This window comes from Pezoporus wallicus, unplaced genomic scaffold, assembly GCF_028554395.1.
Source record: "Pezoporus wallicus isolate ANWC-B61680 ecotype Strahan unplaced genomic scaffold, APGP_CSIRO_Pwel_v1 contig_3017, whole genome shotgun sequence".
Taxonomy (NCBI): Eukaryota; Metazoa; Chordata; class Aves; order Psittaciformes; family Psittacidae; genus Pezoporus; species Pezoporus wallicus.
The window spans coordinates 2,585,932-2,611,556 of NW_026638957.1; the positions used below are offsets into that span (position 1 = coordinate 2,585,932).

At 36.2% G+C, this 25,625-nt stretch overlaps 1 protein-coding gene across 4 annotated transcripts in view; it reads right to left on the bottom strand.

Moving 5' to 3' along the window:
- Positions 1-25,625, bottom strand: part of TTC7B (tetratricopeptide repeat domain 7B) — a 138,809-nt gene that overhangs the window by 16,416 nt on the left and 96,768 nt on the right. For all 4 annotated transcript variants that reach the window (XM_057413374.1, XM_057413372.1, XM_057413373.1 and 1 more), the window contains 2 exons: positions 22,622-22,762; positions 15,796-15,998 (listed from right to left, as the gene is read on the bottom strand). In XM_057413374.1, coding sequence (XP_057269357.1) covers positions 15,796-15,998; positions 22,622-22,762 — 344 coding nt within the window. The remainder of the gene's footprint in view (positions 1-15,795; positions 15,999-22,621; positions 22,763-25,625) is intronic.

Consider the following 25,625-nt stretch of genomic DNA (forward strand, 5'->3'; position numbering starts at 1 on the left):
AGAAGAAATCTTGAATCATAGAATCAGCAAGGTCGGAAAAGACCTTCAAGATCATCAAGTCCAACTGTTCTCCAGCATTCACAAGCCCTCCACTAAACCATCTGCATGATTTTTTAAAAATGTCTATTTCCATAGCCCTTTACTGATAAGGTCTTTATAATGCAATTCACTACTTGGTCTAAGTATGTTATGCTAACTAAAGTAATGTAGCAGAATACAGCATGTATGTTCTGGAATAAAGTTAACTTTTAACAGCTACCTCCAAAAGCACTGACTGTAATAAAGCCTGGTTTGGTTTTCTAATGACTGTGTCTTTTATCCCTGCAGCAGAGAATTTACAAATTCTCCCTCAAGTGTATTTGCTAGTATCTACTAAAAACCTGAAATAATGAAACAGCCTCAGTAGTCTGTGCTCCTGCCTCTGTTTTTGTTATACTTGCCCAAGCCCAGATGACCCTTTTTTATTATTAGCATTTTTATTTTTATATCATTCCTTCTTCCATCCAGATGAAACTGGCTAAAGAATTGAAAAGTTATGAAGGCAAAGCTGACAAACACACACACAAACAATGATTTCCTAATTTCCTAAGGATGTGGTCTTAAACAGCAAGCTCAAGATGTGTGATCTAAACAGTGTACCAGTAGTGGCTCAGGGAGATTGAACACACTGTGCTGCAATGAATTATTTCACCAGCATCACTGATTAAAAAGACTAATCAAGGAATTAAAACCCAGAAAGAAATTTATCTCGAATGTTAATTTTAGATATATTCATAAAGGAAACATTCCTAACTTCATTTATGAAGTTTAGTTCCTGGAATAAAAAGGAAGCATTTAAGAACTCTGGGATTTTTCATCAAAGTATTAAAAAAAAACCAAAAACCAAAAATGCAAAGGATCAACTGCCTGTAGCCTAATAGGCCTACTACACCACGCTATATTGCTCAAGTATTCTGGGTAGTGTCTTTCCTTGCAGTGCTTAGTTTTTAACAGTGTGAACAATGTTCATGTTTTTATGTTTCTGCCAAGTAAGTGCTTTGCTAATGAATTACTTTGCTTGGTTCATCTGAGCAGTACTAAAAGACTGAAGATTCCTTCCAGGTCAAATGTTTTATGTGAAGATACGTGGCTCTTGAGCATGAACTCTCCATTTTTCTATTCTATTCTATTTTCATTTCTCCATTTTTCAACTATTCTATGATTCTATGATTTTTACATCTCACTATTTTGCTAATACTTACTTTTCCCTTCAGTTCTATGTCAGTTCTTAAGAAAGAAAAGCTGGTTCTAAAAGCATCATTAAATTCAATGTAAGGGCAATTTCTTGAAAGCTAGATTTCTTGAATCACCACAACAGTACCTATTATAATGCAGGATCTCTCAGATTTGTGTGAAAAAGCCACATGTATAAACTACATATTTCAGGTCAGAGCTTAGCAGAAAGAAGCTGTAATGCATTGTTATGTGCAGAGCTTTTCCAGTTTCCCAGACTCTGATAAGTGCATCTTAGTACAAAACTACATTCAACTTCAACATCTGGAAAATAACAAGTATTTATAGCCATTCTGACAAAGTTCAAGGTATTAAACTACCCTCTCTTGTATACCTCCCACTAATCACATTGTGGGAGTACAGAGTTACAGTTTGCTACATCTTACCGAAGTGAACTCCTTCCCCAGAAGGTAATAGCCCTCTTCAGGAAAATGCTGACCTGAGAAGTCTTACTCAGAACTGTATTTATTGCATATAATGCTAATTACATGAGCACTCAAACAACATAACAGCAAAAGGAAATTTATTAAATTAGTTCTCCAAATCTAACTCATGCTACACATGAGTAAATATGCAAGAATTATATATGCACTCACCAATTCATGTTAGGGGCTATAATATCCTCCAGCTTCCCCCCACAACATAAACTAAGACTTAGATCTTTTTTAGTTCAAACCCAGGTAGGAGTCTGATTTGTAAGACAGGACAATGCATCAAAGCATAGACCTGGACAGAAGACCCAAGAAAAACTAAAAACCCATTATACTGAAAGGAGCATTCCTTTTCCCTTCAGATCTCTATCCACAGACTTCATATTTACTGCTGGTTTGAAGTTAGCTTTTCTAGAATTTTGAACTTTCTACTGAGTAATAATGTAAGGAGCAAAGATCTATGGAATTAGTTTACCTTTATTACCTATAAAAGTATATTACTATAAAACAGTGCTAAGCCTAACTAAGCTCTCAAAACCAGATAAAAAAGGAATCACAGGAACAAAGTACTGATGCCATAGATACTTCTGAAAGTCCGCTCTCCAAACAGCCATCTTCATCAACTTTATCAGCTGCAATGACTTAGGAAATATATTCATTGAGCAGATCAAAGACAGCATTGACAAAATCTTCCAGAAAGGAAGATAGTGGGTGGAAAGAGAGATGTAAGTAAATGAACTGATTTATTATTTAAAAGTATTGAAAGTTCTGCAGTGAATTTGAGACAAGGGCTTCATTTTACTTGGTTGAGCTTAAATGGCTATCAATGAACTGCCACATATTCGTTCACTTAAACTGCACACAAAGGCAATAACTGTCAGAAATGTAATTTTCAATGTTAAATGATAGAGCTGTTTTAATCATATACATTTTAATAGGAGGTCCATCAGTGACAGTACTAAATTTAAGTATCATAAGGGAAAACCCTCCTAAATTCTGCCAGTCATTTGCAAGTCAAAACCCAAAAAAGACATCCCACAGGTTCCCTTCAGCAGGCAGTTGGAAAATTGATGCTGCTGCCCTAACAAGATCGACTAATACATTTGAGAACCCTGTGGGGAAAACGATTTTCTTTCGAGTGCAAAAGCACTGGGAAGAATAAATACATGAATTAAATGCGAGTCCCATAAATGTGATGCTCAGAATGAAAAATCAGGAGGCTTGTATTGTATTGTATTTAAAGCTAGGGAAGTTGCAGCACCTATGCCTCAGTTTCTCCCTTTCTCGACTGGGAATAAATAATACGTACTTCAGAGCTAAACATATTTCAAAATTAACATGTTCACCACTCAAAGTTGTTATGAAAATAAACCGTAAAAACCTTTTTAAAATATCTAGACTTTCAATTTAGAAAAAGAGATTTCAGTCCTTGTCTTACTATCTGCTACACCATCTTAAGTTGCTACACTACCTGCAGCTGCTCAACTTAACCACTTACCTTTTATTCCTCTAAACTTGCTTAATGCTTAAAAATATAAGGAGAGCTGAAACTAAAAAATGCAGCTATATGGCCAAATATAAAACAGTGAATTTAGGATATAAATCCACTCTTGCTTCAACAATGTAAAAATTCATAGTACGGAGGTTAAAAAAAAAAGACTGTAACTGACAGTATTTTTTTCAAATGCCTAGAGCTGTTTGCAAAGTCAGTGTTTTATTAAAATGCACAGGCAAAATTTGTACATATGTGATTATCTGTGGAAACTAAAAAGCTCTTATCTTTTGTCTGTCTATAAATTCCATGCATATTAATACCAGAATTAAAAAGGTGCAGATCAACACTGCACTGCTGATAGAAAAAGTGACGAAAGCCCAAAACAGCTTCCTGTTTTCAAGTTTAGCATTTCTAAGTCTCACTCATTATGTATTTTTCCACTCATATCAGTTTAGCTAAGTAACTTACCGAGATAGAAGCAGCACTAAAAGCACTAATAACTGTAAATCTGCATTCACTATTTTTCATGTAGAGTGAACTTATATTAAACACACAGTTGGTATGTTTACTTACAGACTGTGAGAGTACTGGAAAGAGTCTAGTTTTAGAAAACATTCATTCTTGTGCTTTTACACATAGATAACTGGATAAAGCAAATACACTGTACAGCACAGCCTCTGATATAGGTGTACCCAGCACCCAGGTTAAGCATGGTCAGGTTCAGTGAGCCTGCAGGGCTGACCAGACTGTTCAATCATTACCCAATTAAGTTAACATAAATGGAAACTCAGACCATAGTCTCACAATGCCAAAGTTACAGCATCAATACCAGTTTACCGAGACACTGGCTTATAAAATTAGTGTTGATGTTAACATTACATCACATCATACCAACACCATGGAAAGATCCTTTATGCTCAGCAGAACATCAGACTAAAAAGACATCCAGACTTTCTAAGTAGAAGTAAAAGCATTTTATTTTCCAAGACAATATAAAACTAAAACCAGAGATATCAAGATAATCAAGTTGTGAGAACTGGATTATCTCCATCCTAGAACAGAAAGATGAAAGAAACCTAGCAAGTTAATAGGGGAAGCATTTTTTACTACCAAAAAGTAGTATACTCTTTGTATTTCAGAAAGAAAATTATTATTTCAGTTTTCTTTAATTACATGCAAAGCCTTAGAACAAATGTTGAAAAAAGGAATGGTTAGCAGTATAGTAAGAGAAAGGTAGAATAAAACACAGTGTGTGTTTATCACTGGTGAGACACTAAGATACACTGTACAGTATTTCATTAGATGGATTAATTCCACTGAAAAAAAAAATAAGAAAAAAAAGTTGTAGAACTAGTATGTCTGGATTTTAGTAAAGTTTCAATAAACTGGATATAGGAAAACAAACCAAATTAGAGACAGCATAGAGCAGCACAAGAATATGAACATGAGTTAAGAAGTATCTTGCAGTAGGTCTATCCCACCAATAGGGATGGAGGACGTAAGTAGACCTCAGGGTTTAGCCTCAGGCCATATTTTAGTTAAATTTATTGTCTAATCACATTGGTATCAAGAGTGCTGATGAAATTTGATTGCACTGAAGTTCACTACAGAACCAGGCCATCCAAAGTCTTTTAGTAAAGACTTTCTAGTCCACAGCTTTGACCACAACGGTTTTACTTAATAGATCATCCTCATCTCCTATTCCTTAACTCTAGTTACAGAAGACAGAAGTCCATTTTATTCAGAGAAAATATGTCTTTTTTAGTGAGATGCAGTACACAAGGTGGCCAAACAGCATTCTCCTCTCCTCTACTGAGAAATTAAGAAATGGCAGCTTTCTGAAGAATAGTGGCTGCACACAACTTTCTTCATACCATTTGTTGATATTCATTGAAAAAATATCCTCTAAGTGAAGAATAATGGAAAAATAACAAACAATCATTGGAAAGAAACACAGTTTTCAAAGTCACACAAAACACACTTCAGATTTGCTATGAATTAAAGCTCACTGAAATAATTGTTTTCTCTGTTAGTTTGATCATCTAGATTTAGAAAATGCCCTGACATAAAAAATAGCCTGGCACTAACCTTAAAGGCCATTTCTTTAACTCCATTTAAAACCAGTTAGCTACCAAAACCCACAGTCTATGCTTAAAGAAAATGAATCTTGGAGAAATTACATTATGCTATTTGCACATAGTAAGTTGATTGAATCCTTCCAAAGTGCAAGGTTCAATTAATCTTTAAACTGAAGATTCATGAGGAGGGGAAGGGCTGCTAAGTACAATACTGGCTAGCAGGAAAGTAAAGCTTCAGTAAATGGAAGAGGTCTTCAAATGAAATTTAAAATGAGATGAACTGGAGAGATAAGGGGACATAAAAAGATTGTTCCAGACTGGGGATTTGCAGAAAAAACGCTGGTAGAGCAGACAACTTATCTGGGGAACACAGCTGTTTGACATAACCCTGGCAAAGCAAGCATTAAAACCATCTCCTCAGGGACAGTCGCTTCCAGATCTCTAGTTTTGCATTAACATAGGCCACTTTCTGCATGATGAGGACAAGATAAAGCACAATTTTAAGAACAAGTTGTTTATAGTTCATAATCAGAAAAAAGGAATCATAATTGATTAGGTCACTTCTGGTCCTCTCTAGAGCACTCTGTTGTATGCCAAAGCAAGTCAAGCTCCCCTGTGACAGATGTAAAGCAAATGCAAAAGGTAATTTCACTGCAAGAGATTTACAGCAAAATACATTTACTGATAACTCCTGTGCAATTTTATAATAATATGCTACTATAAGAGACTGATAAAGAGCTAGGTCTCAGACATATAGCTATAGTGCAGCAAGTTTCTGGCACACATTTACTAACAACTACTACTAAACCACATAGAATGGTTCACCTCATTCAGAGTCCTGTTGATGGTAGCATTTAGTTATATTTTACCAGTATGCAAAGTTATGCAGCATAAGAAAGAAAAAAAAAAAAAAAAGACTACATGTGCAGAAGACTTCACGCCTCAGATGTTTCCTGGGGAGTTAATGAGTTCCTACATACAGAATTCTGCAACAGAATCTTTCTCAGGAAAAGGAAAATAAAATTCCTTTCATTCATTTAAAGTTGAGGATGGCTGCTCTCTCCAGCCTTTCCCACATTCTTTATATTTCCCCCGAACTAAATGTTTAAAAATATTTATTAATTATATGAAATTCAATTATAAATCATTAGATTCCAGATGTTGCCTACAAGCAAAAGCCCTTAGAGACAACATGAAAAGATAGCCATGCATACCAGGTGCCACATAGCTTTGATTGCTGTTTAAATTCTCAGCTCTAGCTAAAAAGTAATACTGCAATAAATTCAATGAGCACAAAAATGCACAGGAAAGCAAAACAATTATAATTAGCTCAGTGCATACTGCAGCAGAATGACCTAATTTAAAAAGTGTTTTGCAAAGCAATTCTCATATTGAAAGGCAAGTACATAGAGCAAAACAAAAATTGTAGTTTTGAGATCCATGCAAGAAAGCACCAGAAAGTACTCACAAAGGGAGAAAGCAGGGAATAGCACACATTTTCCATTTCTGACAGGCTTCTCTCATTTTCCTCGTTTGTATTTTATTTTTAAACAAGAAGAACTTCAATATCAAGAGCAACTGTTAGCACTTTACTGACATAAGGCCTCCTGGCCATCTGAAGTACTGGGACTAAGACTACTGACATTTTCATTCTGTTACCTTACTCTTGCTTGTTAGTATATTTCCCCTAGTAAAAATCTGCATGTTTTTTTCCCTCCATTCTCTTCTAGACGGCCAGTTACCCAGCAAAAGGCATGGAGGAAAAGGTAATAATTACTTTGGATATCAACAAAAACCAAGTGAGGATGACTTTAACATAGTCAACTCTTTACAAAGTAAAAGGATATGGAAAGACTATGGGAAGACTTTTAATAGCAATTACCCTCTCTAACACCTACAAAAGAGCCTGGAAACATAAAATTATGCTGTGATCAGACGCTTTTACTAGTTTGCTGGTCTAGTCATCATCTCTACTTAGTACTATACTTTCCACCGGAATCATAAATAATTCTTTAAATAATATTAGACACATTTGTCTATAGAAGTCTCAATGCAAATCATTAAGGAATACTTGAACCTCCCATGAGAAAACCATCAAGAGAGACAGAAGCCTAAAGATTTAATTTTTTGAAAACTCCAACTGAGACTTTTCAAGTTGCATTGTTTTGCCACCAGCACATCTATATGGACATTCCCCAGCCATATTGCATAAACAGACTGCATGAGGAGCATGACTGGAAATATTTTGGAATCAACTGGCCATGCACCCAGTTGCATTATTTCTGCATGCTTAATAGAAAAATAATGATTAGAGCACTCAAGTATTAAAAATTTTAACAGCCAAATCAAGCATATAAAAACATCGGACTGGCAACAATAAAAAAAAGGCATTGTTATTGACCAGCTATCAAAGTATGGGCAATTTTATTGAACTGTGGGATACTGCAATGCCTGCAAGAGAATGACCAGTTTATAACATCTAGATTGCATGGCACATGGTTTGGCTACGCCTCACTTTTACAGTGGAAAGATGGGAAGATGTACCCAAAATATTAAGGCAGGTTTGTAGCAGAGAATATGTATAAATACATATATATTTATTATACATGCATGTAAGACAAGTGAATACAGTTGAGAAAGATACTAAACTTTCACACCTGCCTTCCATGACTGCTACGGGTAATGTACCATGGAAATGAGGGAAGAAAGAACAAAATCTGTACTTCATAGATTTTTACCACTGATAAAAATAAGGAAAGTCTTGTATAACAGGAAGACTATAATGAAATTTTGTCCGCAAACAAGTGTTCCCATCATGCTGTCTAACAGAAACCATTACCTCTATCCATAAACTTCTCTTGCTTGCATTCTGAGAACTGCAGGATTACTGAGGTAGGAAGGGACCTCTGAAGCCTGCTCCAAGTCTGAAGCCTACATCCAAACTTGAAGCAGAGTCATACAGAGTGGATGGCCAAGGGCTGTGTCCTGTCAGTTTGATTATCTCTAAGGGTGCAAGACTCCATAAACTCTCTGGGCAAGTGGAAGGAGCTTACACATATATATGAAACACAGTTATCATCACACAAAAGGTATGTGATTGTTCTCCTGTTCCCCAGCTCTCTGCTTGTCAATTACTTGAAACAGAGTTGTAGGGCAGGGAATCCCTCCGCAGGTGCTTTGTTACCACATCGAGCAAAACCAAATTCCTGATCCAGACTGGGCTGTTGTGATCTTTGGATTTTATTCCATGAACTTGAAATCATACTTGGTTGTTACCTACGAAATTATATTTAATCTGTACTTGCTGTACGTGAAACAAATTGATAATAACTCAGTTTTAATAATAGAACACAGTTCAAAGAGTCTATGCTATAAATCATTAATCGAAGCTTGAGATGAACAGTACTTGTACTTTGAAAAGTGGAGACAAAGATTCTTAAAATCTCTCAAGCAAAGAGAAGTAACTTTGGAGTAATACTGCACACTGTAGACTGACTTGCTGCAACAGCAAATTGTGATGAATTATCTGATGGGTGGAATTTTACCAGGTCCACACAAAAACATTGGAATGAATCGTGACCTACCAAATAAAAGAGGAGCAGCTCTAGCCAAAGCATCCCTCCCTTCTGCCAGCATCTACCACTAATTAATTTTCCATTTTTTTTAAATGGGAACAAACAGAAGTGATAAAATGGTTTCTGGCAAGCTGAGCCTGAATTGACGAACTGTGGAATAATCTATCATGAAGATAACACAAAACCAGATGAAAACAGAAAGTTAAAGCTGAACATACCAGGCAAAAAGCCCTTTGTAAAAAAAACAAAAACAAACAACCAACAAAGCCCTCCCCTACTTTTCAGTTCAGGGAGAGACTCTTTCAAACAGAAACCTCAGGAAAGTTAATTAAAAAAATAGATCTAAAAATCACTTAAGAAAAAGTGACAGAAACTGCTTTAACCATTGCTATTAGATTGAGAATAAATACTATACCCCAATGGCTTAAGATTCTCCATCTTACTCCAGTTTCGTTGAGTGTAACTACAGTGCATGCTGCACAAAATCGGAGTACCTTTGCATTTGCAGATCTTCACAGGCTGTCTAAACCAAACAGCTAATTTAAACCTAGTTGCAGTATTCCTCTTGTAATGGCTGTAAACTGAGGACAGCACAGACAAGTTGAAACCTGTTGAAGAGTCTTTATAGAGCTCATGCTCAGTAAAAAGCATCCAATAGGGGAGATATTTTCTTGTTGAAAGACCTGCTACAGCTGCTTTAAGCCATTTAGAGTAAATACAGGGTAGTGTGAAAAGAAAGTCTTTTATGAAGTAGGTCTTACATTTCATCAGCCCCAAAACACCACTTTCAGAACAAGAGTTTGCAGGGGATCAGCACTGAGAGTCCTGCCTGAGTAAATGGAAACTCACTTTTTCAAGTTATAAACAAAATTAAGGGCAGCAAATACCTATAGTCACTTTCTGTTTCCAAAAGAGTAACTAAATTCTAGTTTATACTCAAAGTTGTAGCAATTATTGTTGGCTGTCAAATACTGAAGAAAAATGGATCTGCTTTAAAAAAGCACTGTAAAACTCGGATAAAGCATCCAGGAATTAGGAATTTTACTGATCTTCATCTAATGGCAAACTTTAAGATATGAATCAGTATGAAATGGTTAACTACTGTAGTTGAAATGGTATACTTTTCATACTGTAGCTGTAGTTGTTCATACAGTATGAAATACTGTAGTATGAAATGGTTAACTACTGTAGTTGAGCTTAATAACACTAAAAATAAACAGGGAAACCCTCAAACTTTTTTGATTATTCACCTTGATTAACACTTGATTATGTTCAAAAGCTAGTGACTACACAAGTTGGTGCTACATACTTTTTATTGCACTAAGCACTGATGGTCTTCTAAGGCTAAGAGCTTTGAGGCAGAAAAGAATATAGCCTCCGAGTCCCACATGGTAGGTGAAGAATTTAAAGCATATATTCAGATGGTCCTTGAGTCACTTGAACTCAGTGGGCATGTTCCATGCTAAAATGCAAATAGAACCACCATTTTTTTCTCGAGTACAGAATGCAACTTGAAATATTTAGATGTGACAGTGGCCAAATAACAGTTAAAATGCTTTCTGTAAGGAGCAGTAAGTTTGTGGCTGAACATAATACCCTGCTTTCCCTACTTTCTATGAAATAACCTTGAAGTTTCTGGAGGGTAAACCCGTAATATTTTACTTATGAATCTAACAAAACCAATTACCTTTATTTTCCATTCTTCAACCACTGTGTGCATAAGGATGCGCTTAGAGAGCAAGTGAAATGAGTGCCTGGAATTTGCATGAGCATTTAGCTCTACCAACACAAGCCACCCATGAGAACAAGCATAATGTGCTTAGGACGAGCCTGTGTGGCCTAACCCAACAATTTTTACAGTACAGCAGCCTGACAATGAAAATAAATGAGTTAGTGAATGTTCCCTCGATGAAGTCCTTGTAATGAAAAGAGAGAAGAACACTAAATAAGGATAAATACTAGAGAATACTGCCTCACTGAAGGAAAAAAGTTAATTTGGGTGACTGTGTTTAGTCCTTCTTTAATTCCCATGACCCCTTCAAACAGGGTCTGAATTCAGGTTTCTAAAGTCTTTTCTGCTTTTCCTTTCCTTCAGTCAGCTCAACACCCTTGACAGGCTCATAAGCATACACTACCTACATGTACTGCCAGGCTTCTTTCCGGCAATGTGCCCTTGGGTTGAAATAAAACGTATGAAGTCAATTTGTTTAGAAATAAATAACAATGTATTTATAACTGAGGTCACCCACAGTTAACATAAGCCTCAACAGATCTAACTCAGTTCTGGATAACTATAGGAAACATGTCTAACAGTGTGGAGAATGTAATTCTTTAAGACAATGCTGTTTGAAAACTGATTTCTACATGAGTAATATTGGGTAATTTCCCCCTTTCTCTTTTAGCTTTCTAGTCTTAGTAGCTAAGCTACTAATAGGATTAACTGGCAAGTGCCATGATGAATTACTTAATATTAAAAAAATACTACGGTTTTCCAGGATTATAATGATATACAGATATTAGAAAAACTACCTTAGGGCAAAGCTACACATAGCTAAGAAATTTTCAGCCTGAGAGAGAATACACAGATTTTTTCCTGGACAATGGGTCGAAATATTCATTGCTATTTCAGGCATTACTGAACGATGGCCTGTTTCAGGACTTTTCAGATGCCAGGAGTTAAGGGGTAACTTTCCACAACAGCACTCTGACTGTAGGAGATAAAAGACTGTTTATTCTTTTTTTCACAGGGGAGGGAAACAATGACAAAAGCAGGAAGGCAGCAGTAATGCAGAAATCTGGAGGTGATGATAAAGGGTAGGGAGAATGAAGAAAGCTGTTCACATAAATCCATTCTGGCCAAAATCAGGCAGGTGACAACCAAGTATATATGACATTCAATTGAAGTGCGAATCATCATTTTTCAATCTAGTGATGAAAGAAAATTTTTGATTTTGTTGGGTGTGACAAGTGATTTGAAATACAGAACACAAACTGAAGTTTTCAAACCTGTGGAACACAAGGTTGTGTTGTTTTCCCTGAGAGCACTATACAACTCTTAAGACCAGAAGGGACACTGCATTTGTCCAAAAGCATTGCTGCTGCACTCTGAGAAGTACACTTAATTGATAGTGACACATTCCTGCTTCACTCTCAACATCTTGCAAGCAGACAGAGCTAGCCAAGTAGCAAGCTGGTATAACCCCTAGCTAGGAGAAAACTTTAGATAGTGACAAATGGTAAAAATTAGTACCTGAGAGCAAGGCAGATCTTAAAATAAGAACTGCTTAATAAAATACAGTGAATGAATGTAAGGATATAAACATTAACTGTATGAGGAATAATTTAGCTGCAGTAACAGCTACAGAGAATTCTAACAGCATTTCTCTTCGAAAGAACAAGTTTTGTTGTTCAGGAGATTTAATTCATACCCCCCCAACATTTTAGAAGGGACTGAAACAGCAGTAAGCAAGAACATAAACACAGTGCCCCCTGCAGCCAGGTCTCTTTTTAATATCTCATCTTGGGTAACCTAACAGTATAACCCAATCAGTACCATTTCCCAAGAAGTTTAATTAAGCAGAGCACAACTAAACAAATTGTTATTTATTAGTGGACCAAGCCCCCACCATTTGACGTCACACTGTCTGAGGCATTTCATTACTAAGACAAATACAGCAAGAGTTAACTTCTCCCCTCAAACCCTCCCATTTATCATTATCATTTTGTTGGTGAACAGATCTCTTCCATCACTCTTTACTGCTCCAAAACTTTCAGACCATCGCCAAGTCTTCCTGTTTTTCATTTTAGCAAATCTTTAAAACAGGAGTGAATAAGTAAAGACCTCAGAGACAGTAGCATAATTAAGAATAACTTGTTTCTTTAGAAAATTGTGCTTTTAGACAAATAGCCTTTTATCAGATCAGAGCACCCAATAAAAGGTAACTGCATTGAGATAAAACATTAGATTTCTGCAAAGAGCATGTTTAATGTTCACATTAAGAGAATATGGAGTCTGCACTTGAGACAAATACAAGAGCATTTACGCAGAAATTCCAAAGTACAACACATGCTGCAGCTCACAGGAGAAGCACATCAGTTCTTAAGCCCCAAGACTAAACTCTGTGTGAAGTAGTCTTCCTGTGAAGAAGACTTTCTAGTCTTCATACATTTCTTCAGTAATTTAGATTAATAAGGCTGTTTCTGTGTAGAAACAGTTGAACATATTCAGGAATAAGTAGTTAAAGAGTTAAAGCCAAAAATTTATACTGAAAACCAGTAAAGCTTCAAAGTTTAATTTTTCATCATCATTAAAAGGATGGATTACAAAAAGAGGAATCTTGCCTATTCTTTGCCTATTTGTATTCTTGTTCATAGAAATATAAACAAATATTTTATTTAGTTTTTGTTTTTCTCTGGACAACTTCAAATAATCTCAAATCAAAGATCCAGATTTCCAAAACCACTAGCATTAGGAAATTTCACTTATTGTCAGATGTTGCTCATACTAAAATTTTAATTAAAAAGAAACCCCCTTCAAAACTGATTTCAGGTTCAACTACTTCAAGTAACTTTTCTTAGAGAGGCAGGACTGGATAGGTACGCTATATGTTAGCACTTGTACCATCCTTAAATTGTATTTCCTTTTTGTTGCATTTTATACATAAAGTTATTATGACCTATACTCGATATTTGCCCCCCCCCCCCAAAGAAATTCACCAAAGCTTATTGAATAAATCTAAGCTCTTCTAAGGTAACTCTCATGCTGAAACAGTAGCATTTTATACTGCTTTCTAAGAATTGCTAGAAAGCCATATAAAATATCTTTTAAATATCAAATACATCACAGAAAATTAGGTATTTTTTCACAGAACTTTCGTTCATAAAGATCTTAGAATTGTGAATACAAATATTGCAAGTTAATATTTCAGCTGTTGTTATAGAGGCTGGTACCTCCACAATGCTGTTGCTATAGCTCCACTGCTACTGAGATCATATCTCTTTATAATGAATAGGTAAATATACACAAACAAACCGTTGAGATACACAGATACTCATCTATAAACCCAGGCAAGAGTAAACACTGAAAACTTCCTCCTCAAAATACTTTCTGCAGTAGGTAAACAATTAAGAAGGATACAGAATCTTGTACATTTTCCCCATGTGGAATTATTCAGACAAGTATTTTTACAGCACACATCTTTACTGTTTGTATATCAGCAGCATAAGTCTCTCACCATCTTAGAACATCATCATACAGAAAAGTCCTGGAGTAAAAGACAAATCTTAAAAAAAAAATATTTAAGTTACAAGAATGTCTAAAATGGACTGACCAATCCAATGAAATGAGACATCCAAGTGAGACCTCACTTGGAGTATTATGTGCAGTTCTGGTGTCCTCAACATAAAAAGGACATGGAACTGTTGGAGTAAGTCCAGAGAAGGGCCACGAGGATGATCAGGGGACTGGAGCACCTCCTGTATGAAGACAGGCTGAGAAAGTTGGGGCTGTTCAGCCTGGAGAAGAGAAGGCTGCGTGGAGACCTCATAGCAGCCTTCCAGTATCTGAAGGGGGCCTATAGGGATGCTGGAGAGGGACTCCTCATTAGGAACTGTAGCGATAGGACAAGGGGTAACAGGTTCAAACTTAAACAGGGGAAGCTTAGACTGGATATAAGGAAGAAGTTCTTTACTGTTAGGGTGGTGAGGCACTGGAATGGGCTGCCCAAGGAAGCTGTGAATGCTCCATCCCTGGCAGTGTTCAAGGCCAGGTTGGACAGAGCCTTGGGTGATATGGTTTAGTGTGAGGTGTCCCTGTCCATGGCAGGGGGGGTGGAACTAGATGATCTTAAGGTCCTTTCCAACCCTAACTGTTCTATGATTCTATAATAGTTATTCTCCAGCCTGCACTCAAACTGAAAAGTTCATTAAATGGGAACCAGATTATAAGCACAGTAATTTTCATCTCACATGCTTCTTAAGGCAGGTAATTTCTCAGACCTTCTGAAGAGCATTGTGTACTTACAGACTATTTATTCCAAGGTGGATTCAGAGGAGGAGTAAAAAGATATCTGGAAAAACATAAGCTTTCATTTTTCTGAGCTGCATTGCTTTAGGTCAGCTGCCTGTGCCTTTAGAAAAATGAACCTTCTGGCATTTGTCAGTAGGCCCAAATACTGTGAAATGCTGAAAAGGTGAAAGAAAAAACTTTCCCCGCACTGCCTTCCTATCTGATCTTTTGTCTCATATGTTCCCCTCAGGGATGTACAAGAAATTTCTCTGAATAATTTAGAAGCACCTAGACAGAAACCAGCTTCTACTTCTGAACAAAAAGACTGGGTAAGAAGCTGACTGCAGCTGTTCTACTCTGCTTTATCTGGAAGAAAACTGGATTAAAGAAAGAAATTTTCCTAACAGAGTAAGTATCGAATACATAACTGTATATAAACAAACTTCTGCATTTATGCTGGGGAAGGCACATTCATACTTAAGGCTACACACTCCTTTGAGGGCAAGATTGATTCTCTATACCTTTTGAAAACCCAAGAAATCACATAGCATGAAGTAATCAATCAACATGTAGAATTCAACTCTTAATTTGGAATTAGAAGCAGAACAACTGGTCTTTATTCTAGACTACAGTATCCAACTCTTTTCTTACTATGAGCCAACTTTATTTCCCAACAGCACTGAATATTAGGCAGATACAAATGACTTTTCTGCAGTTTCTGTTAGGACTGAAATAGTCTTACTGCCTGCAGATCCTTTCTATGTCCCAACACACAGAGAAAAGAGAATAAAAAGTCAGAAAAGACTGTTTACAAAGCTATTCTGCTAATATGCACCCAAAACTCATAAGCCATGGGTTACCCATACCAAGTTCAGATTTTCACAACAGTTATCATCAGCTGAAACAAAGTACTTACAAATGTGGGCTCAAGACTTACCAGCCTCTGCATACTTTTCACGTGGGTAGGACTAATAGATAAGGCCTCTTCATACCAGCGTTTGGCTTCATCAATATTTCCACGAAGTTCAGCCACCTGACCTCTCATGTAGAGAACATAGTGCGACATTGGAAAAAGATTAGCTGCTTCCTGGGTACACGCTGTGGCCTCAGCAGGCTTCCCAATTCCTATGTAGACTTCAGCTGTGGAAGGAATGTGAGGACCAATTAATGATTCTTGCCTCATCATACAACGACTAGATCTTGTCACTGTGCTGTAGTTGTAAATAGTTTCATTCTAAATAAAGACTATTTCCCCCCCCAAAATTAAGAGAAATTATTACACAAATTATTTTAAATTAATTATTCTTCTAGGAAAGTTGCTTTACTAAATGTGATAGGAATTTGAACCTCTAAAAGGCTGTTTTAAACACAACAAAACCTTCAGAGTTTGTTATACTTAACTGAAATCTAGGATTTTTTTATTTGTTTTATTTTTAAGATGTGAGCATGCCAGCACTCCAGTACTATTTAAGAACAGAAAACCCAACACAAAACAGCACACAGAGATCCTTACAGTAGGCAAGAAAACCAAACTAGTTATGGGGTTTTCTGAATTTCACATGTCAGCCATTAAGGAAGCAGTAGCAATTGCTCCAGCTACCAACCACTAAATGGCTAGTCTGGTTCTAAGTTTCCTATCTCAGAGTACTATTATAATAATATTATGATAATGAAATATAATGTTATTTGATATGAAAAATTGCCACGTTAAGTTAGCATCAGGTGTGAATTGCTTAATTGGTGTTCTGATTTGATATCATTTGTTCGTATTTCCAAGCATTTTATCTACAATATCCTCCAGAAGCTAAAAGCATTTAACTCTGTAGCTTGAATTTTTTAATTTTTTTTTTTTTAATAAATAAAGAAGCTGTATTTAATTTAACATAAATCACTCCTAGAGGAAAGCAGATAAGTAGCCTGCCACACACTTGTCCAAATCAGATTGACTAGAAGGGAAAAAAGGTTCATTCAGTAAGAGATTAACAATTTACAATAGACGTATTTGCCTTCAATAGCTCTTATGACACTCTTCAACACTGCTATTTCACTACCCTACTGGATTATCTTAATCTCTTGCTGGAAGAGTAGGAGAAGAGAGGAATAAAGAAATACTATATACAAGAAAAGGATGATAAAGGTTCTGGCTTGGGTTACCTAGTTCTTTTACATTGGTATAGACCCTAGAAAAACTGAACCTCAAAGTAATTGTATAAGTGCATTCTACTGTATCACACTGTACAAGTCTTCTAGATTAAGGTTTGAATCTAAATGCTCCATCAAAACAGCAAAGTGATCTATCACTGTTCAAGCCATGCTTCCTACTGTACAGTACAAGGCCACCCACCTTGGTTTAAAGGCTATCAGATAAGGATCTCACACTACAGTAGTGGATTTGTGATTATGCCTAAAACTCTGAATGGGACTAATGTCTGAGTGCCTTTAAAGAAGCTCTATTCTGAGATAATTTTATCAAATTTAATAGTATCCCTAACTAGACAATTTCAGTACAGCAGAGAATATAAACCTTAACTTACAGGTGATACCTGCTAAGCATATTTATAATTATTTTAATAAAAATCAGTTTGTAATGACTAACAAAAAGCAGACTTTCAGGAGCAGCTCGTGAGTACAGTTTAAAGGTCCTACTAATTTTCTTTTTTTTTTTTTTTTTTTAACCAATTTTTGTAGGGTTGCTGGATTAGATCGTATTCTTTCTCTAAGAACTTATCTTACTGACGTGAGAACATACATATTTTCTTAGCAAAAGAGTTTTATTTTGCTCCTAAGTTGACTCAGTGATTTCACAGAACATGTTCTACATAACACAAACAGTACATCCGTATGGATGTAGGGATTAATGCAGTATATTTTTAGAAACTAATGAAATGTTTTTAATGGAAAAATATCTCATCCACATGAGGAACTAAACCATGAAATTGCAGATTCCGCACCACTTGGATTTTTCCCCTAACCCTAGAAGAACCGCCTACCCTAGTCAGAGATGATACTGTATGACTGAAGAATAGCAAATTAATATTTTCTAGGATTTTACTTTTACTAGCTGCTGGTGAAATCCAAAGAGCAAGTTGTAGCCATTATTTGAGAGCCGGACATACAGCATAAAATCTGAATTGAACCAAGAGGGCTTTTTATTGAAAAAAAACAAACAACCAAAACAAACCCTAAACTATTTTGGAAAAGCTTCGGGTACTTCATTCTTGAGTGCTTTTCTAAAAGCTATACAGTCAATATACTGTATGAGAAAGAAGATTTTAGTGAATATAAAATACACTACATTATTTAAATGCTAACCATTGGAGCTCTCCTGGTGTTATTGTCTCCTCTCCAGCATCATCAGACTTGAAACACTTTTAAATACACACTCTCAAATTGTTTAGTGAAAAGATATGAGAAATATAACTTACACAGACTGTAAACATACTAAGTAAAAGCCATGATTATTAGAAAATAATATGTAGAAACTAAAAAATTACTTTTATTTAGTACCACAATAATTCTAGACTGAAAAATAAGTAGAGATTAACTAATTTAACAGACTGCAGTTGAAATTCTGTATTCCTTGAGGGGAAACAATTATGGTAGCAATGGCTTTTAACATTAGCCAATAAAGGCTGCAGTACTGCTTAGAAATTATTCTTAGGCTACTGTAACATATACTAAATCTTGCTTTCTTGCTTACTAACTGCAGCAGATAAACTTGACAGTTATTAACAGACCTTCCTAAAAGCATTAGACAAAATAATTCCTTTATTTTTGAAGCTATTATAGGCTTATTTTAAAAATAACTCCTCTTCTCCACCAAAAGTTATGATACCCCTATAGAATATAGAGCAGGCTTTTTGAAAAAAAAAAAACAACAACCCAAAACAAAGTACAAAAGAATGAAAGTTGAGCTTGTGGCTAGGTGTCAAGCTTTAAAGTTCATTCAAGAAATTTCCGAAACTGAAGGAAAACTGTTCATCCTGAGATAATGACTTCAAACTGAATACAAATCTTAAATGCCAACATGGCAAATTCAAATAAATCAGTTGCGGAAAACTGACAAGTGCCAGCAGATTTTGTAGGAAAATCTCAGACAGGAGCAGTAGTCTGAAGGGAAAAATGAGGTGCCAAGTCTGATGTGCTCTTCTGAATGTACCCAACTAGAGAACATGAATAATGCCTTCTGGGTCAAACCCCTCCAGCATTTACGCTTGCATTTTATTGAGAGATCAGTCTATTTTCCAGTCAAGCTGCATAGTTCAGTCCTGCTACATTTCTCAAAGGACCATCACAGCCATTGATCATTTAGGGAAGAGGTCTGGCTTTTAATAATGAGTTACTTGGGAATGCACTACATGTAGAAGTAATTTCATTTCACATTTTAAAAAAAGCTTGATTTTCCACCTTTACATTGTATGCTCAGAAATGAAAGGCTGAAACAGTCCATTAATAAACACAAGATGAAGAATTAAAAGCCAGTTACTGTGTTGTCCTGGGTTTAGAAGTAGCAGTCAATTTTTCTTCTTCTTAGTAGCTGGCGCAGCGCTGTGTTTTGACTTTCCATCTGGGAACAGCACTGATAACACCGATGTTTTTAGTTGTTGCTCAGTAATGTTTACTCTGACCAAGGACTTTATGAGTCTCATGCTCTGCCAGGAAGGAGGGGAGGCCAGGAGGAAGCAGAAACAGGACACTTGACCCAAGCTATCTAAAGAGGTATTCCATACCACAGCATGTCATGCCCAGAGAGGTAACTGGGAGTTACCCGGAAGGGCACTCGCTCTCTTCGGGGTCGGGCTTGTTTCAGCGGGTGGTGTCGTATTCTCTTCCTTTGTTATTCCTCTTCTCATTATTATCATTGGTAGTAGCAGTAGTGGTTTGTGTTATACCTTAGTTACTGAACTGTTCTTATCTCAACCCCTGGGAGTTACATTCTTTCAGTTTTCCTCCCTATCCTTTGGGGGGGGGGGAGGGAAGAAAAGAAAGAGGGGAGAGTGAGTGAACGAGCTGTGTCGCTGGGTTTAAACCACGACAGTTCTTTTTGGTGCCCAACGTGGGGCACAAGGGGTTAAGATAACGACAGATCTGACCAGAGTGTGTCTACTCGTATTTGTGATAAGCATTCATTGTTTTAGATTAATAGTCACTCGTCACAATGCTCATTTTTTGGCTCTCAAAGTTGTTCTCTTGATCTCACAGTTTCAGTATATCATACCTTACTTAGAGCCGGTATTTGCTGTGTTAGTGTTTTTCAAGTGTGGGGCTTGGGCTAAGGTTCTTGTCTCATTGTACTTTATGGTAATGACTTTTAATGCAATAGAATCATTGATCATGAAACTGATCTGGCTTATGTTCCCAGTGTGGTCACCACCTTTATAGTTTGGGAGGTATATAATAAAAGTGCTTAGCAATTAAACATCTTTTTTCTCCTTCTCGGGTGGTCAACCTGTGAAGGAGACATTCTTTTACCCTCCCTGTCAAAAATCAACTTCTTAGGACTGAATATCATATTAATTTACACTAATGACAGATGGAATGACATGGTGTATCTGTAAGAAAAAGTATCTTCTTTCATTTTCACATCATATTTATTACTTTGGGTAAATATATTCCATTAGGCTTTGCATGTATTAGAACTCTTCCTTGTCTCTATAATCATACAGGAATAATAAATCTCAATTGTTGCATTTTAAGACTTAAAGCTTATTAAAATTCCTCCTTTCTTCCCCCCAGGAAGTAAAACTATACAGGGTGTAAAAATACTTAAATGCGGCATGTGTCTCAAAAGGGAAGCAGTTTCCCAATGCTAAAGCTCACTTTTATTTAAAGAACATGTGCTGTAAAGGTGTTAAGTAATTTTATCACTATTTTCTATACAAATAACCCTTACATACTGATGAAGATACCTTCCAGAATATCAGCTTTTATACGCTCCTGGGAGGAAAATTTATTCTGAATGTTCCTACAGTAAAGAGCCTTTCTCAAGGCTCAGGGCATTTAGTGCAGTAGGACAAGTAACTGAATAGCATGATACCCAAACACTGAAATGCAGCACAAATTGCCAGCAGAAGCATCAAGAACAGCATTGTTCCAAAGTAGAGAGGAAGTAGACTTCAGGTTGCAGTACCTTCTCTGAAGGCAAACAGCAGCTCCCTTTCATTTCTTGTTTTTTTATTTTAATTGCTCCACATACACAGAGTCAGAGCACTCTTCATACTTTGTTGTGTCTGTATCCTGGATCTTTAACACTTGAGTTCATTCTCCAACCCAACTGTCTCCTACTTCTCACCTATGCTTCCTCCCACTTGGAATCACAAATATGGCCTACAAAACCATGCTTTCTGAGAGAGGTATTTTTGAGAGTGGAAAGTGGTCTGTGCAGCAGATTGCAGCAGCAGACCACCAACATGTATGAAAACCTGACTAAGATGTGAGCTAAAAAGCGATTTCCAAAGTGTGTCCAGACCTCTCCTTCGTGGGCAACACAGCAACAGTCACTTGCATGGACTGGATAAGCAGCAACAGGACATGACCAACAAAAATTAAGAAACAGAAAATAATCAGTGGAATAAGGTGCCAAGGAAGGCTGAGAAATTACCAGCATTATAGATGCTAAGAGTTACTGTAGATGGCCATCTGTGATGGTCTATAAACATTCAAAATCAATGATGCCATGACGCAGGGCATGTGACAACACTATGCTCTGGTGGACCTTGCCTTGCTCTAATTTGTGTTGCTTTCGAGGAGCCCTTCCACCCTCAGATGAGATCACTATTATTAATCACTACCATTGCTCTTTCTTTCCAATCTTCTGGGCTTTAACCTACCATACTAATTAATAACTGGCAGACATTGCCTGTATGACTTTCACACAATAAAACTGTTAATGCAAAATACTTAAATTAAAACACTAAGAAATACATCATTGTTTTGGTGAATGTAAACATGAAGAAAATAAATAATTATGTCACTGAAAAATGCTCAGGTCTGAGAGCAGACCAAAGCAGAACAATCGCTGACTGATTTCTAAATTACACCTTTCTGATGCAAGTATGTGTACAATGTGTACATTTTCAACTGCGTAAAACTACACTGGATCATCATTTTCTGCTTGAAACTTTATGTAACAGCCACTTGTGATATTGCATTTAGCTTGAGGCTTGAAAGAGCATAACAATACTAAACCCACTCAAGATGAATCCACATTTAGAAAAACAATCCTGGCTCTTTGACGTTAATGAAGCTAGAAGGAATAGAACTACATGAGAGCTCATCATTGCAGCTGCAAGACACAGGTTGCTCAGTAGTACTACTACCCATTATTTTTTTTTACATATGCAGTTATTTTCAATTAAAAACTTCTAATAGCAGGAACTCTATTCAATAATCTTACAAATATTTTTTTCCAACAAACAGAATTACGACATCTCAATTTCCAAATACTAAAATACTCAACGTACTTCAGAAACTTAATTCTTCACAGGAATTCTCTTCAAGAAGAGAGTGTTGCCTTTGTTCTACATAAGATATGACGCCACTGATAGCAGCTGCATTATAAACTTATGTCTTATCTAAATGGAGCAGCTCTAATATGCTTTGTCCTTCTTCACTTGCTCCAGGGCTACACATACACCTGGGAAAAATCTGACCTGACAAGTGATAACAGGTTCTGAATGAAATCAGCAGATTTCTGTAAGTCCTTAGGCTAGCAAGAAAGGGGAGGTGAAAGGACAAGAAAGAATTTTACTGTCACACATTACCTGCATGAAGCCATATTTGAGCCAGAGTCATCCAAGGATGCAGAGGTCCCTGTTTAGGGGCACTGCTTTGCAGAGATGATGCAACTTCAGACAGTGCTTGCTCCACTCTGGAAGCTGCTATTGATGTGGCATGGACTGAACCTGTAGAAGTAATAAAAAATTACCATCATAGAAAGAACAAATGTCATACACATTGGATAAAACATCTAATTGTAACCTCCTCAAACTCCTCAAGATTTAATTCACATGAACTGTTTCAGAGAAGGTTTTTGAAATGTCAGGTTAATCTTCCTTGTTATGAAAGCTTTTATACCGATCTGAAAGACTATACAGAAACCACACTAAACATTGTTAACTATACCTGACACACTTTTGGGTTGCTACTATGAATACTCTCCATTAAACCTGACACCTCCTTTCTGGCAATGTATGATCCAAAAAAAGGTTTGTGATGGAATCATAAACTGAAATCTTCAGGTTGCTGCATGCACTTTGATGCTAGTAATTGCTGTGTCTTTACAGAGAGTGCAATTAGAGGATTATTTTAAGACTAATAACAGTAAAAAACCCAGCAACCTAAAATACACAAGATCACATCATACCCCACCACAAATACCCAATTAAACTGTACTAAACATAAACCTTAGCTGATCAAGAAGGCCGAGTTAAAATGCCTTGTGGCAAAAAAGTACTTTGCATAAAGAACATTCCCAAAGTATACTAAATAAAGGATAATTCTCTTAAAATTAAGTATTTACAATTTAGATTAGAATCTCATTGGCAAATACTACCCTTTTCAAAGTAGTGGAATTAAAAAAGCTTCTGTACCTAAAGAATATCTAATGGCAACTGTAATTTGGATAGCCAAGTACTGACAGCACATTTAGACTTTTTTTTTTTTTAAATCAAATCCATGAATATTTTCAGCTACACTCCTTCTTGTCATCTAAGCTTCAATGTATCTCTAGCTGCTTTAGAATTACATATTACAAAATCTCAAACTAACTAGGCCTAATTGGTAAATAATGGAACTGAAATATTTCATATTGGAATAGATGAGAAGCCCATCAGCATATCTGTAATGGTCAAGAATGGTAGGCACCCCAAAAGAAAGTACTGAATCCCATACAGGTTGAACTGTACCCCACAAGCTCATCCTCATCACTAGCAGTTAAGAAATAAACAAAAGCGTCACTCTTAATATCACAGGCTTTCTAAGAATTTTAACAAGAAGGGATTTGCCACATAAACCATACATTCTTAAAGTGTGACAAGATAAATCAGCAAACCAAAAAAGCAGAAGAAATTCCTAGTAGACAAATCAGTGGAAAGAGAAAAGTTGTCTGCAGGTGTGCAATCCTTAACTAACAGGAACAAGGGGAAAGCAACATAGGACATAGTTAGCATTTCATATTTCATTATGAACAAGCAATTGCCCTGAAGACCTGAAACAGTATCTGGATATGGAGTTTGCTTTCCTATACTGGCTAATGAAATGACTCAAACTCCAGCCTGCAATGTTGAACACTTCTTAAAGTTCTTGTTTATTGTCTTTAAGGCTTAACTTCTAAAGAAATATAAAAGGGAAGTCTAAGCAAGAAGCATGTGGAGTGTATTCCAAGAAAAATACCAGCAAAGGTTGCAATAATAAGCATCACAAATCCCTTTTTTGTCTGAGATCCATTTCTCTAAATGCACGCCACTGCAGCCTGTCACTTCTTAGCCTTCCAGGGACTAACAACGAAAGAGTCTCCTCATCTATCTAGAAGAATTTGTAAAGAAAAGATGTGATTCACTGACACAAAGGATATCATCTAATCCTTTCCTTCTAAAAAGCAAGTATTCAATTTAGTATTGAAAAGGGCCTATATTTTCTATTATTTACAGCAAAGACTCTGGCTGCTGGCCAGGCCACAGGTAATGTCATCTAGAAAGTGTGCTGTTAGATTTCAAGCCTCTAGTACTTAACCATAAACAACATATGGTAATATATTATTAAAACTTTTTATATATTAATTTCTATATTAAAGGAGAACTATGCTGTGATAAATTTCTTATGAGTTCCAGTACCACATACGTTGAAGTTAAAACAGAGTGGATACCAAGTGCTTCCTATAGTAATTAACTCCTATCCTGGACTTTATTCCAAGTGGTAGAAAAAAGAAAAAACATTTAAAAAACAAACAAACAAACAAAAAAAATCAATCTTTCTAGTTTGTTTGGTTTTGTTTTTTTTTTCCAAAGTGTAACTTTTTGAATTGCTTATGTTTCCTATTTAGGAAAAAGGTATCTCTTAACATATTGCAGCAATTAGTTCTCTGAAGAAAATACACCTATATTCAAAGTAATAGTCTTCAAGCATCCTTCAATAAAATTACTAGGAAATAGTTACTTCCTATCTTTCACTAAATTAATACAACTGACATAAAAACATATTCTAAATTAATAATGAATATTAACAATCTAAAATTCAACATGGACCAAGTAACTGTTCTAGAAATCCAGACAGTAGATTTTCCAACACAATCAACTAAATTTAAGCTACCTTTAAACAATACCCCAAATAAATGGATTCTGGGAGTTTAATTTTAAAGACTAACGTTAATCAGCAGAAAGAAATGTAGTATAATCTTCTCCAGGGCTGTTTGGAAATCCAAGCCTTTGAAATCCTTCAATGCTTCACTTCTATTTGAAATGTAGAAAACTTAAGGATGTTGAAAAACAGCAGAAGAGCATCAATAACTGTTTTTTTTGTTTTGTTTTGTTTTGTTAAAACCCCTCCTTGCAATGGCTATTAAGATAGATATCAAGCACAAGCCTATACAGTTTCCAAAAGGAGGAGGGATAACCTCTACCACAGCCTTGCATATGTAATCAGCACAGCCACTGTACCCTTAATCACACTTTTACATCTTTTCTACTAACTTTTTTTCATTAAATAACAGTAGTCTTTTGACACTGCTGAATGGTGTCTTTCAGCTACACTGTACTCATGCTGATAGCT